This window comes from Chionomys nivalis, chromosome 22 (assembly GCF_950005125.1).
Source record: "Chionomys nivalis chromosome 22, mChiNiv1.1, whole genome shotgun sequence".
Classification (NCBI taxonomy): Eukaryota; Metazoa; Chordata; class Mammalia; order Rodentia; family Cricetidae; genus Chionomys; species Chionomys nivalis.
Genome location: NC_080107.1, coordinates 39,012,651 through 39,027,058, shown reverse-complemented (window position 1 = coordinate 39,027,058; position 14,408 = coordinate 39,012,651). Strand labels below are relative to the sequence as shown.

At 48.2% G+C, this 14,408-nt stretch overlaps 1 protein-coding gene across 2 annotated transcripts in view; it reads left to right on the top strand.

Annotated features, from left to right (window-relative positions):
* Window positions 1-5,438: 5,438 nt before the first annotated feature.
* Pax8 (paired box 8) overlaps window positions 5,439-14,408 on the top strand; it is a 59,137-nt gene continuing 50,167 nt past the window's right edge. For both annotated transcript variants that reach the window (XM_057755034.1, XM_057755033.1), the window contains exons 1-2: window positions 5,439-5,516; window positions 5,866-5,976. In XM_057755034.1, the coding sequence (XP_057611017.1) occupies window positions 5,952-5,976 (25 nt within the window). In that variant the 5' untranslated portion in view covers window positions 5,439-5,516; window positions 5,866-5,951. The remainder of the gene's footprint in view (window positions 5,517-5,865; window positions 5,977-14,408) is intronic.

Sequence of the window (14,408 nt, the reverse complement as noted above, 5' to 3'; positions counted from 1 at the left end):
GGATGAGAGATAGATAGATAGATAGATAGATAGATAGATAGATAGATAGATAGATAGATGTTTGCAGGCAGGAAGTAGACACACCATAACACTCAACTCTTTTCGTTCTTTGAAGTGCCAGCCTCTCTGAGGGCACAGAGTGCAAGCCTCCTCACCATGGGCAAACCTCCCCCTAGTGCCACTGAGTGCCTGAAATGGACACATAATCTCTGCTTTACTTCCGAGTTTAGTCCGAGAGCTTCCCTGGAGACACGCTACTACCCATTCCCTAACACAGACACGAGGTAGAGGAAACCATGCTGCATAGAGTCTTAGCTGCTATGTCTGAGATCAGACCAAGACTCCACCACTCAGCCGCTGAGTGACCCAGAGCAAGGTCTATGTCCTGGGTGCCTTGAGACCCTGGCTTTACTGGGTACCATAGTAAATAAATGGCGTTGTCTATAGAGTATCCAACCTTACTAGCATTTACTAATACTTAGCAAGTATCGGCCGTGGCAGCTGTTTTTATCCCAAGGGTTCCTTACATAGCATTCTCTCAAGATGACGACCCATCCACTCTAGTATGAGAGCTGTAGGCAGCGAGGAAAGCCATCAGAAAAGAGGAGAGAAAAGCCTCAAGCCCTAACTCTGCTCCTGCAGAAACAGCGAGGTTAGGGGCTGTTGAAATGAACCTGGGTCAGTAGGAGAGTAGATACCACCCCTTAGCTTGTTCTGCTTGGAATGTGCCAGTTTTTCAGAGGGCAGTTTGAGACGTTGGGGGACAAAAGTCAGGTTAGATCTCCTGAATCTTCTTTATACTTCAAACCATTCCCCACACTTCCACTCAATCCCCAACCATTGAGGTTGATGGTCCCTCTGTCAATACCCTGGGCACTGCCTTGGGCCCTACTCTGTTGTTTCTGCTAAGAGCAGGAACCTCTGGCATTCCAGACCCATGGAGAACAGAGCCAGCCCTGCACCGTGGGTTTTTTCCTTGGCATGGTCCCAAGAACAGAGCTGTCAGGAAGGTAGCCCACTTGGTGCCCTGGAGTGGGTGGAAGGATTCCTGCAACCTGACTCTTTGCTGTTCTAGGCTGGATCCCAGGGTCCTGGCTAGGGGAGGGCATTCCTGTTTGCTGAGCTGCTTGCTCTCCAGTCTCATGGCAAGGCTATGTTCCCACCATGGGGTCTGACCTCACGCTAGCCACACCCTGGCTTCCAGAAACCTTCTTCCTAGGGAGAATGGTAGGTGCTGGGAAGAGGGAGGAAGCAGGCTGGAATGAACAGAATTGCCAGCACCAAACACAAGCCTGGGTCCTTCCTGCTCATTTGAGCCTGCCAGCAGGGTGCCCATGTACAGGACAGCTTCTGTAGGCTCGGGTTTCTCACTTGCAAAGCAGATTACAAAAAGGATCCACTGGTTACTAGTGACTCTAAAAACAATTGTTGGTAGAGGGAAACAAGCATTTCCCCCTCTGGCCCCTGTATTACTCCTTCAGGCATCCTTTTCCTGCTACCCCAGTGAGGATTTTTCTTATTCAGGCATAAGAAAACCAGGCTCCCCCTAGGGCAGCCAAAGTAGATGTTGCCAGGGGGCTGCAGAATGGGCAAAAGCCCAAGGGATGTGTGCCAGGTCACATCTCCAACCTTCCCCAACTGGACAAATGCCACTGGTGGCTTTTTCCAAACTGCCTTTCCAGCCTGTGGCTCCTTTCCTCTCACCTGCCAGGACCTGCATTTCTATTTCTGTTTTGAAAGCCTCAGGGAAGTGGACCAGAATAATTAATGATTGATTCTCCAGCACAGCCACCAGGAGGCCGCAGGGCAGGCTGCTGGCCATCTCCTTAAAGTGTGAGGACGGAGCAGAAATCCCGTGAGGCTGCGGCAGGATTGGGTTTGTTCCTGGGGGAGAGTCCAGGTGCTCAGGGCACGTCTACTCTTTGCGAACTACACCTACGAAGTTTGCAGACCCGTCTGCCAGGACCTCTGCTGCCTCCCTTTTAGGTCAAAGGACGTCCACTGTTTTTCTCACAGTAGCCCCACCTCGCCATAGAGCTGCGTGCGCAAGCGCATGCTCATTGGCCCCTTTATCTTGAGGTTCTCACTCAGGAGGCTTTTGAAAAACTCATCCCGCTTTGGGGGAAAGGATTAAAGGAACCGACATCTACTGAGAAATGCTAGAGGAGTTTTAACTCTGCCTTTCTTGGGCGTATTGCCTCTGCCTTTGTTGTCTAATAATAATTAACTTTTGTACCTAGCTGGTTTTCAAAGGGCTTTGGCATTTGTATGTAAGTCTATTCATCCTCGAGGTAGGCCTACCCTTTCTCTCTACCTCACTGCATCTCACATCCCACAGAAAAGGAAATTAAAGCTCAGAGAGAAGGAATGATCCTATTCCATGCAACCAGGTCTGGCACAACTCACCTTCTAGTGCAGAGTCCAGTGTTCTCTCATCCCTAAAGGATACATTTTGGTTCAGGAATGGTCATTATTAAGTAGGGGGAGACAGGCTGTTAGGGGTGGGAGCCTTATGCCATACCTGTTCTCCAGGAAGATTGCACAGGGAACCTTCTGTGCCCACATGTTGAAGGGGAAGATGAGGTTCCGGGTCTCCTCTGCTGTGGTACTTAAGGTACCACTAAGAGCATGCTGGAGAAAGTACGAGGGGTGGGTCACCTCAGCCAGCAGGCTCCAGGGCAGCCCCGGTTTAGTGCAGAAAACCTCAGAACCAGGAGCATCCAGAAGTTTATTCTGCTCATTCCAGCATCATGGTGCCCAAAGACCATCTTCTGAAAGCTCACCTGACGAACATTGCATTATAGTCCCAGAATATTAATTATATAAACTCAAAAAGTTGCCAAGTGCTGCATAGAATTGCAACTTTCTCCAGGAGTGAATGGAAAGTTGAGCCCTAGGGAATATTTCTTTTCACAAGGCTTGATTTCTCTAGAAGCCAACCAGCGTTATTCATGGTTGCATTTTAATATTGGCAACAAATTAAATTTTCTTAGGAAAACGCAGAATATAAAACTTGTAACTGAAGTGGGGTGAGAGGGATGGGGGGGGAGGCTGCCAGGTGGTGGCAGCACCCTTAATGTCAGCTCTCAGAAAGACAGAGGCAGGTGGATCTCTGAGTTCGAGGCCAGCCTGCTTTACAGAGAGAGTTCCAGGACAGCCAGGGCTACACAGAGAAACCTTGTCCCAAAAGAGCAACACACCAAAACCCAAACCAAAAACTTATTACCGGGTTTAAGCTACAGGTTGCTAGTTGACAGCCCTGGGGAAAGAGCTTATGTGCGCCAAGCTGAAGAATAGGTGGGGGCATTTTAAAGGGAACTCTAATTTCCTACTGAACTAAAAGTCGAGATATAAATATATTTTGACACTTTTTACTAAAGTCAAAGAGAGGGTTGAGACTTAAAACCTTGAAGAAAAAGTTTTAGTAAACACAAGTCTTTCAACCTTTTCATTTTACAAAGAAAAGACCGAGACCAGAGCAGCTTCTTTCAGGTCGCTGGGTACCGCTTTAATAACACATCTTCTTCTGTATAGGTTTCAGGAAATCAGTAATTAGACAACGAAGCATGGTGTTCTGACTCCTGGTTGGTTCTAGAAGATCAACCCCTGTCTACTGTCCCCCTGGCACCTGCAGCCTGAAGCAGGCACGGCCTTGAGGCATTTCGGCCTGTTTTCCCTTGATAAGTAGCGAAGAGCGGGTGCACATTAGATTCTCACAGTAGAATATTGCAATAACTTGCTGTGGGCCTAACTCTGGGAGAAAAGGAGACCAGTTTTGTTGGTCGGTAAAAAGAGGATTGGCCAGAAGAGATTCATCAGCTTTAATGGTTATTAGACCTTGGGCTTGGGTGGAATTTCTGAGGTTTACAAAACTGTGTGGGCAAGACTTCTCAGCCCGCTTGGAGTACTGCCTCCTCTCGTGGAGAGGGAGCAGGCTCTGACCTCTGCTGTGGTCTGCTCATCCCACAGCTTCCCCCAATGGAAGAGAGGGCGGGAGCAGAACTGTAGGAATAGCCCTTGGGATCCTTGGGTCCTGTACCAAGAACCACACCCATGCTGACACAGTTGAACCTCCTCTCCCCAGGAGGATGCTGTGGTAGGGTCAGATTATCTGGACCCTCCACGACTATAGAGCAGTCTTAAGTAACAATACAGAAGCATTTAAAACAATAATGTGCTAGATGCTTCCGTTTAGAGCCCTTTAACGATTCATTTACAGACACACATTCTCTTTCCTTTGCACACAATGACTGGATTTCTCCTAAATTGAGATGCGAGAAAGGCCAGATGGGTTGTGAAATAACTCCTTTTTTTTTTTTTTTAAATAGAAAGTTGTGAGTTCTCATACCCAGGTGCACGCATACATCTCCCCAAACACCCCAGGGTCCTCTCCCCCTGTCCTGGCTTTCTCCTCATTCCAGCCCTTTCTTCTGCCCTCCAGGCAGAACAGTCCCTTCTGCCCCACAGGGCTGTCCTCTCAGCTGTAATCCTAAATCCAGAGATCTAGTCTGAGATTGCTGGTGGGTAGAGGGGGGCCTGACTCACTGGCCTGTAGGTTCTCCAGAACCTTTGCTCCCATGTGCTCACAAAGTCCCCTTGGACAGTGACTCAGTATCAAAGAGAATTAACTATGGAGAGGGAAGTGGCAGCCATTGCTACCACTAAGAGCCTCTTATGCCTTCCCAAAGGTTGTCTTTTACGTCACAGAAGCCATTGGCTCCTGTGTCATTGTCCCAGGTCAGCCCAGGATTAGGTGAAATCTAAATCAGACAGTTTCCTTCTCCCAAGTTCCTAGTTCCAAAGAATGAAGGAGAGACCTGATGGTCCTGCATGTTGGAGAAGAGAGAGAAGTGGCCTTAGTAATAACCATTTCCTTTAGCCTAGTAGTGAATAAGTCTCTACGGCCCAGAGAAAGTGGCTTGATGTTGATCAGGCATCTACTCTAGAGAGGGTCACATCAGCAAGTAAGGCCATCTTGCATGAGTGGGCTTCTTCTACCCAAAGACCCGAGCCCTCACACCGAAGTTCTCATACAGAAAGGAAAAGGCCCTTTCCCCATGAGCAGGGGCAGAGGAGGGTTGCAGGGTGTCACAGAGCGACCTTGAGCTCACTCTGGTGGTCAGTGACCCCAAGAGTCTCCAAAGAGTCACATCCTCAGGCCCTGAGGGTTTCATCTTCCACTCCCCCAGTGTTTCCCGGCCTGCTGAGTTAGGACTCGGCCGCCCTCTCTTCCCTCCGCTGGAAACAGAAGCTCCAGCGAATGTTTCTAACTCCTGAGTCCACTCAGCCATGTCCCCCTTGCAAAATCCTCCCCTTCCCTCACCCCCCTGCACCCAGCCAGCCAATCCGCGGCCTGAGAGCCTCGCCAGACACATCTCCCAGGGCCTCGGCGGGATAAAACTGGTTGGCGATGCCAGGTGGATGGGAGCAAACTTCAGAAGGAAGAAGAGACGCCTGGGCCCTGGGCAATCTCAGGGGCAGACCCAGGCAGAGAGGGCCTGAGGCCAGCCGGCCAGGTATGTTGCCTGGGGGCTAGGAGGGAGTAGGCTGGGAAACAGCTGGCCTGTGAGAAAGGAGAGGGTCCCAAGAAGAAGAGAAGCCTTTTCCTTCTCAAGTTAAGTGGGATGAGGCAGGGGCGATAGAGAGATAGGGTACCTGGCGGGAGTTTGGGGCTTCCTCCGTGCATTACTAACTATGAATCCTCTCAATAAGCACATTCGCTAGGCCAGACTGAGGTTGGCCTCACTTCAGCCAAAAGAATATTCCCTACTCTTGGCTCTCAATGGGAGTCAAAAGACCTAGCTTGGGGAGGGGATGTGGAGTTGGGGCCTCAAGTCTCATGTCCTTTGCCCTGGGTTTATGCAGGGTAGCAGCGTGGCTGCTGGCGCCGCCAGGACCTGCGTAAGAAAGCCGCGAGTGTTCCGCAGGCTGCTGCGAGCGACTCCCTGGCGATGCCTCACAACTCGATCAGATCCGGTAAGGACCGCAAAGGGGCCAGGACCCCCAGCCCTCGCGCCGCCGGGCGTCGGTGTGTGCGCTTGGCCGGGTAGGGCGAGAGAGCTCACGCTCCAGGCTGGTGGGACCCACCTGTGTAGGGACACAGCTGGGGGCGCCCCGGGCCTGGCTGTCCACTGGGGACCACCTTGCTGCTCTCCAGTTCTTGGGTCTCCCTTTGCCCAAGCTGTCCTTTACCGGCCTTGGTTTCTGAGAACCACAGGAAGCAATGAGGGGTTAACTGTGGGGTCACAAGGGTTGTCCTTTGCGCCCCCCCCCCCCCAACCATCTTGCACAGCCATTGGACAGGACGGACATCCTGTACGCTCTCAGGCCTTAGGCCAAGCAGATTCTAGACTTGCCGCGACCCCTACCTATTCTTTGATCTCTGGGTGCACGCAGTTCTTCTCAAGACTCCTTAGGGCTCCGTGAGCCCCCCCCCACCTCTGCATGTTTCGTCCCACGGAAAAAAGGAGTCTGGGCACGGGGGTGTCTGGGAACGGTGGCGCACTATGGTGCTTCGGAATGCTTTCCTACCTGCCTTGAGCTAGGCAGGGACCCAAGCTCAACGCTTCCACTGGCGCAGACTAATGCGGGCCGCCAAAAGATCCCAATTTTCCTCCCCCACCTGCGTCCCAGCCCAGGGCCTTCAAAAGCTCCCAAGCTCCCTGCAGCTGTGCCTGATCCACCCGCTCGCGGCTGGGGTCAGGGTGTACTTGGGGAAGGAGCCCCCAGGGTCCAGGATGGCGAGCGTGGTGGACGCCGGCCACCCAGTCGCACGGCCAGTGCGGACAGCGGGCGGAGGCGCGACTCGGCCCGCGGTGATGGATGGAGCCAGGTCGGGCGCGAGGAAAGCGATTTATGGGGCCAGGGCGCATCGCGATCGATTTGGGCCGGCCAAGTGAGAGGAAATCAATATTTCAGATGAATTCTCCGCGAATATGAAGTCGCGCTCAGTAAACGGGACATTTGTTATAATAAGGAGGGTCGGATCCCGCGCGCCGCGCGGCTGAGATCTTTATTTAGCTGCCAGGGTCAGACCGTGCGGCGCAGTCTCGGCTGGGAGGGCCCGGACCTCACTGGAAGGGACACCACCAAACCCCTAGGGCGCGGAAAGGCTTCCTAACCCCTTTGGTTGTAAAGCGGTGGAGGAGACAGCAGGGTGCTCAACCCCCGCCCCGCTCCCAAAGTGGGACCCTAACGATCTTAGCTGCCCTGACCAACTTGGGGCAGCCTCAGCGACTGCGGCGTGGACACCTCTCCGCGCTTCCCTGGCGCCGCCAGTGAAGCTGCCTAGCACCCCTGAACCGGCTGCTCCTGGGGACCCACCGCGCCTTTGTGCCACTTTCTAAGGCCAGGGCAAGATTTTAGCCCCTTAGTCTTTAGTCAGACTAGCGTAAGACACTGAACATCGCCTCCGCCTCCGGAGCTGGGGTTTTCCAGGCCCAGCGGGGTCCGGCTGCTGCTAACCTCTCTGGCTAGGCTTTCGGCGATTCCGGGTTTGATCGGCTTCGACCTCCTCCTGACCTTTCCGTTGGTGACAAGAGTGGGCACTCACAGACCTCGAATTCGCGAGATTGAGCGAGACTCTTCTCAACCGCCGCTTAAGAAATAAGAGTGTCAGAATTCTTCCCGTTTGGCTTGTTTTCGTTCTAAACGCACTCCTTAGAACAAATGAAGATAGAAATAAAAAAAGAAAAGGCAAAGGGCACGATTTACCTTTACTTTATTCTCAGCCAAACTGCCCCAGTCCCGAAAGAAAGGCGCTTTTCCTATCAGTTCAGATATAGATCGCCCTTGGGTGTGAGTGTCTCTGTCTCCCGCCCTACCAGGTAGTTTTCTGTCCGAGAAAGCCAAAGGAGCCTCTTTTTCATTTTCCTCCAAACAAAGGAAGAAATAAAACCGCGAAGGAGAGGACGAAGGACTTTTCCCATCCATTTCACTTTTTAAAAGATGAAAAATGCCCAAAGGAACCCCAATAGTTAAAATCTGTTCCGCATCTCTCTCCTGATCCTGTGCAGGCAAAGCTGAGCCAGAGATGCTCCTTTTTTCTAATCATTTGTTGAACGTGGTGCCCCTTATTTAGAGAGAAATTCGTAGCTGACCCTTCTTGTCTTTTGTTTTGCTTTTTTGAAAAGACCATTCTTCAGGTTTAGCGGCTGGTCCACAATTCTGCTGGCACCTCGATTTCTGCCTGCGACTATGGAGTCTGAGGGTTTAAGTTTTCTGCGGAGTAGACTCCAAAGCACAAGAGTCCTCTTGGTCTTTTGCCAGGCCAGATCCCCTGGTCCAGCCATCCTCGCTGCTCAGCAAAAGTTTCCTTGGCGCTGTCGCTCCCCCTTCACCCTCCTCTCAAGCCGGGCTAATCAGGTCTTGCAAAAAGGTCTTAATATCTTTACAGCTTTATTCTCAGGGATAGTTCGGGCTGTGAGTGAATTATTTTGATATCGCGTTGGGCTGAGCGTTCGATAAATCCGCAGGATTTTTTGTTGCACCGGGGGACAAAATTTTCTAAAAGTAGAAGCATAAAAAAAATTTTTGAAAGTTGCGTGAAGAATGATCGGTGCCACTTATATATTACAAACGTAAAAAATGTTTCCACGAAGAGAAGAGTTTGGTAAAAAAGCAAGCAGATTGTCACTAACAGTAATATTTAAAAAACTTGTGGAGAAACTCTCCCCTCCGTTCCTCTGGAAACATATTCTAGAGGCGGAGGAGAAGATCAAGGGAAGGAACTAAGTTGCCTTTAAACACCTACAGCTGGGAAAGGGGTGAAAAAAAAACCCAATTGGGAAGAATCTGTTTCTTTCCAGGTTTCTTGCCTGGCTTAGGGGGGAAAAGAAAAGAAAAGAAAAGAAAAGAAAAGAAAAGAAAAGAAAAGAAAAGAAAAGAAAAGAAAAGAAAAGAAAAGAAAAAGGTTTCCTTGAGAGGTGAACCGGTGTCCAGGAACAAAAAGAGGTATTGGGGTTCCTCAATTCATCTTTGTTTCAGGATGGTCCAGCTTCCCATCCTCGGCAAGTTAATTAGGAGATAATTTAGTTGCCTTGCGAATTAGTTTTAAGATAAGTATCTTTTCAAGCCGTTGTCACTTTAATTGCCCCACTGATTGATAAGAAGTAATTATTTCTAATTGACACTTTTTTGATGTCTATTGGAAGCATTTATTTGAGACCTTTCTGGAGTAAAAAGAAAGTTAATTAATTTTTATCAATCTACACCCAAAAGGACAAAGGACGCGAAGAAAACAAAATAAAAATCAATACCGTGTAATTTTTAATTATTAAAAATCATTTTGGCTTGAAGGAGATCTTCTGTTAATATATGAAATCAGAACATTGTTTGACAGTCTCAAATCTCCAATTTCAGTGAGAGCAACTATTATGGGCATACGTTTTCTGTGGATAAATTTATTAGCCCTTTGTGCATCTATTTCATTCTGGATCAGGTTCCCTCTGCTTTGTGGGTTTTTTTTTTTTTTGCCTTTTTTTTTGTTGTTGTTGTTTGTTTTTGTAAAATCAATGAAACTTGGAATGCTCTGAACAGATAAAATCAGTTTTTTGTTAGTAGCTAATTTTGAGTATGATTTACTAACAGCTATCCTGGCTTTCTGTAATTATTGACGGAGCTGGGTGGAAAGGTGAAACTTTACTTATGGTGGGTGACACATGCTGTCTCATACCTAAACCTTGGAGTAAGCAGTTTAATCATTGACCCTCAGGACATTGTACTGTGAAAGAGAAAAATGCGGGAAATAAAGAAACAGAAAAATAAAGAAAAAGATAAAGAAAGTGAACAGAGGAAGGGGATGGGGGAGAGGGAGGGCAGGGAATGGCTGGAAGAGATGAAGGTACACCGGTACACCGTTTACTTTGGGGAGAAGGTGGCCCAGTGCAGGTGACTAGGATTCTTGATTTAAAAGGTGAATTGAAATCCTGATTTCGGAACTCATTCTTTTGAACATATACAATCTCCCACAGGTCCTGCCATCCCTCAACACTGCTCCATGCTCCTTTTTTATGTTGAAAAGGAGCAAACTCTTGGGCAGCCAGCTGGTTAAGATATTGGGCATCTAGTTATGAAAGTTTTGATCTGAAAATCTGTGAAGAGAAACCAAAAAACAATGTACATTGTGTTCTACGAACATGCATGAAGATTTGGGTGTTGTTTTTATTTGTTCTAGAAGCCCCATCTCTGTTTGCATATTCACGCTTCTCATCCGTAGGCTTGTGACTTATTGACATAAGATATTCCTGAATTAACCCCCCCCCCACTCCCTTCTCTTACATACACAAGCAAACACACACACACAATTGTGCACCTCAGGAAGAGAGGAATAGAATCACGTAAAATATGCTTATGTCAGGTTAATTTCAGCCAGTGTCTTTTTCAACCATTTATATGAAAAATAAAATCCTGTCTGCTTTTAATTCTGTTTCTCCAAGATTATGTGGAGCTGCAAGAATGAGGAAACATTTCAAATGAAAATGAAATTTAAGACGCATAAACAGCAGATAATATCACATACCAACCTCACTATGAGTGAAACTGGAAAAATATATAAATAATGCAAAAAAATCAGCAAGGGAGAGTTTAGTGATGGAAAATTCCCCTGCAATTAAATGAAACAGTAATTTAGTGGAGATATGCCTGAATGAATTAGCATTTATTAATTGGCTTTCATAAAAACAATGTGTGTGTGTGCGCGCACGCATGCACCTGCATGCACACACACAAGGGTAGTGTAGAAATTATAGATCCCATGCAGGAAAAGTTGCTCAAATGTTCATATCAAATCATGCCTTTGTCAAATTCTCTCTTTTTGTGTATGTGAAAAATTCCAGTTCCTTTACTCTCAAGTTTCACCTGCACATAGGGTGTTTGCAGTAAGGGGAACCCATCTAGAACAGAAAGAATAAAGCTGCCTTCCTCTTTTATTTCTAAACATGAAACCAAGGAGACACACATGGGTGTAGCTGACTACACTTCGCTCAGGAGCATTTAAACCAGGTCAGAAAAAAAAAAAAAGAAGAAAAAAAGAAAGAAGGCTTTCTGCTTTCTCTGGAGCACAACTAACCAAGGAGAGAAGGAGAGAAGGTTGCTTTGTGGTTTGGTCCTTTCCCAGACTGCTAGAGCATTCTCCCCAGCTCAGGCAGGAACTTTAGTTTGTAATGTCAGCAAGGCACTTGCCAGAGTTGACTGGGTGCACGGATGTGTTTACTCTCCCTCACCGCAGTTGGTCTGTCTTCATTCAGTTCTAAGCATTTTAAAGCCACTCTGCCAATGCGAGAGATCCCAGAGTTCTCAGTTGAGCTGCAGAGCCGCTTTGAGCTCTGAGAGTCTGAGAATAAAATTCAGAAGATAAGAGGAACGTGTGTGTGTGTGTGTGTGTGTGTGTGTGTGTGTGTGTGAGAGAGAGAGAGAGACAGACAGACAGACAGACAGACAGACAGAGACAGACAGAAAGAGAGAGAGAAACAGACAGAAAGACAGAGACAGACAGAAAGAGAGAGAGATAGAGAGACAGAGAGACAGAGACAGACAGAGAGACAGAGACAGACAGACGGGGGGGGGGGGAGAGGAGAGAGAGAGAGAGAGAGAGAGAGAGAGAGAGAGAGATATTTAAAAGGAGGTAGCACAGCATGAGTTCCCATTCAAGACAGGATTGTTTTGCCTGAGTTGATGCTTTGGTAGAAGCTGAGCCACTTCCCCTCCTGAGATCTCACTTTCTCCAGAGATAAAACTTCAGGGCCCAAAACTTGTTCTAAGAGAGTCCTACCCCATACTATGAATGTTTCTGGATTCAGGTGGCAATGCCTTAGTCCAGGTTCTTTGGGAGAGGGGAATCAAGGCGTATGAAATGTGTTCCAAGTCTGTTTCTAAGGCAATGTTAGATGGGTCTCTTTGAGTTAAAAAGTACAAAGAATAATCGTCAGGGGGCTCTGGGCTCCCAAAAGCTGAACCAACCCCAGTTTTCCCCAACCCAACAGAGTAAATCTGGGATGGAATATCTGAAGCCAAACAGGTGGGAAGAGGCTTCCATCTTTTTTTTATCTGCACCAACAATGCTTCAAAGCGCATCTGTGAGGAGAGATGACAATTTTCTCACGTCCAGAGTTAGGCTAACCAACCGACTTGGATTTTCAACCACCTCTCAGTACACTCCCATGACCTCACAGGGACCTGATGACCAAATGTTTATTTCACAGGGGCCAGAAAAAAGAAATTCTTTATGGCAAGGTTTTTGGGTAAATTCATGTCACTGAGTGCCAGCTTTGCCTTGACTGCAGATCTTTCCCAAGGATAAGCGTAGAGAAGTCCAGATGTCTCTCATGAACTCTTTTTTTTTTTTTTTTTTTTTTTTTTTTTGGTTTTTCGAGACAGGGTTTCTCTGTGGTTTTGGATCCTGTCCTGGAACTAGCTCTTGTAGACCAGGATGGTCTCGAACTCACAGAGATCCGCCTGCCTCTGCCTCCCGAGTGCTGGGATTAAAGGCGTGCGCCACCACCGCCCGGCTTCTCATGAACTCTTAAGTCCCTTTTCTGCATGAATTCCTAAGGATCCCACTCCATAGTCTCAAATACCACAAGAGATGCCAAGTACGGCGAGGCTGTGCACAGCCTTTCTTTGCAGCCCCTCCTCTCCGAGCAACGCTCTTTTATGACCAAAGAAGGAGAATCAGTCCCCCAGAGCCAAGTTTACCGTGGAGCTTGGTGCCAGGAAGCTGAGATTTTCATCTGCCTGGACGGTTACAGGTGTGCCGCTGAACTGAGAGCAGGTACATCAACTCCTTTGAGTCTCATGACTTTGCCTGACAGGTCCTGCATGGCTGTTTCTATGGAAACGAAGGGAACTCACGGGCAAGGAGGCAGATCTCAGTCCATTCCCTCTCCACCCAACATCCAGCTCATCAAAACTTGGTCTCAGTAGATGGGTGTTCACACTTGCACACTTGGTAGGAACTCAGTGGGAACACTAGGCAAGCAGGTTGAAGAGCCTATCCCAGCAGGGACTGTTAGAGCCTTCGGTCTGTCAACTTGTTTTCCTCATCCAGGTCCCCCAGTCTCTAGCAGCTAACTGAAGTGTGTTTGTCTGCAGCACGGATCTGTCTTTCCATCTGCGACCTGAGGGAAGTGTTTCAGCTTTCCCAGAGCCTCTTGAAAGTTGCTGTGGGGAGGGGTCAGCCATTAGCCAAGGCGAAGGGAGGGGCCTTCCTTCAACACATTTTTCCAAAACCGTCGCTGCATCTCTGTCTGTACCGGAAGTGCCACCTTCGGGCACCTTAGAAAGTTGAAAGCCCACAGGAAGCTTCATTTCCTCCCACAGCAGCTCAAAGCCACATTGAGTCTGAGTGCCTAGGTTCACTTTCTGTGATATCCAGGAAGGGCTAGTCCTGGGCGTCCAATCTCTGGGCCATGTAGCTAGGACTCTGGGCGCCGGGCACTTTCTCCAGGTTTAGTTTTGTTTCCTCTGCGGCTTCCTCAGGGTCTCTCCCTCAGGGCGTCAGAGCCGAGGCTTCTGCTGCTGGGAAGCCTCTACAGACGTTCCTTTTTAACCTCAGCTCAAAGTGGGGTTTGTTTTAATGTCTTCATTTAGCTGCTGAGCCGGTTGCAATTTTTGTGATGGTTTTATTTAAGCAGAGGAACTGAAAGAAAGGACATCTTCCCAATCTATAGCTCCTACCCCCTTCTCTCTCCCTCTCTCCCCGCTCCTCTATCTTTCTCCTTCCCTCCCCTCCTCTTTCTTTGCCTCTCTCTTCCTCTTTCTAGCTTCAGTCACAATGGCCATTGGTTTTGTCTTTTTCACTTGTTTTCCTAAATGGCCTTGGAGTGACCTGGCAGTTAGCACTAATTAGTCTGCTGGGACCCAGTGCCACCGTCGGAAGAGGGCAGCAGACAGGTCTGGCTGAAAGAGACAGCTCGGAGGGAAATGGCTTAATCTGCTGTCATCTCGTGAACTGTGTGTTTACACACACCCAACCCTCTGTTTGGGTTGTCATTTTTATTCACTGGTGTCTCCAATATTTGAGGAAGACAGCAGCACTATTATCACTGGGATAAGCTGGGGGGCTGTGAGGTGTCAAGAGGGTGAGGAGCTTCCTAGATGACTGTGAAGCTAGGGTCCTGTTCCAGACTCCCACCATGGAAGACTCTGTCCTGCAGGCACTTGGAGGGGATAAACCCTGGAGCCTTTGTTCTTGACCTGGGGGCTCACTGTTTTCTTTCCGCGTGACCTTTGGGAAATGTGTTGTCTTTTGGGGCTTGAATAATTTAATTGTAAGAAATTGGGGAATGTTTCAGGGCTTCTAGGAAGCAATATGTGTAAAACTTATGTCTTTAAATGAATATATGTTGAATATATCAATGCAAATATATATTCAATATATATTCAGGGTAAGTGTATATTGAATATATACA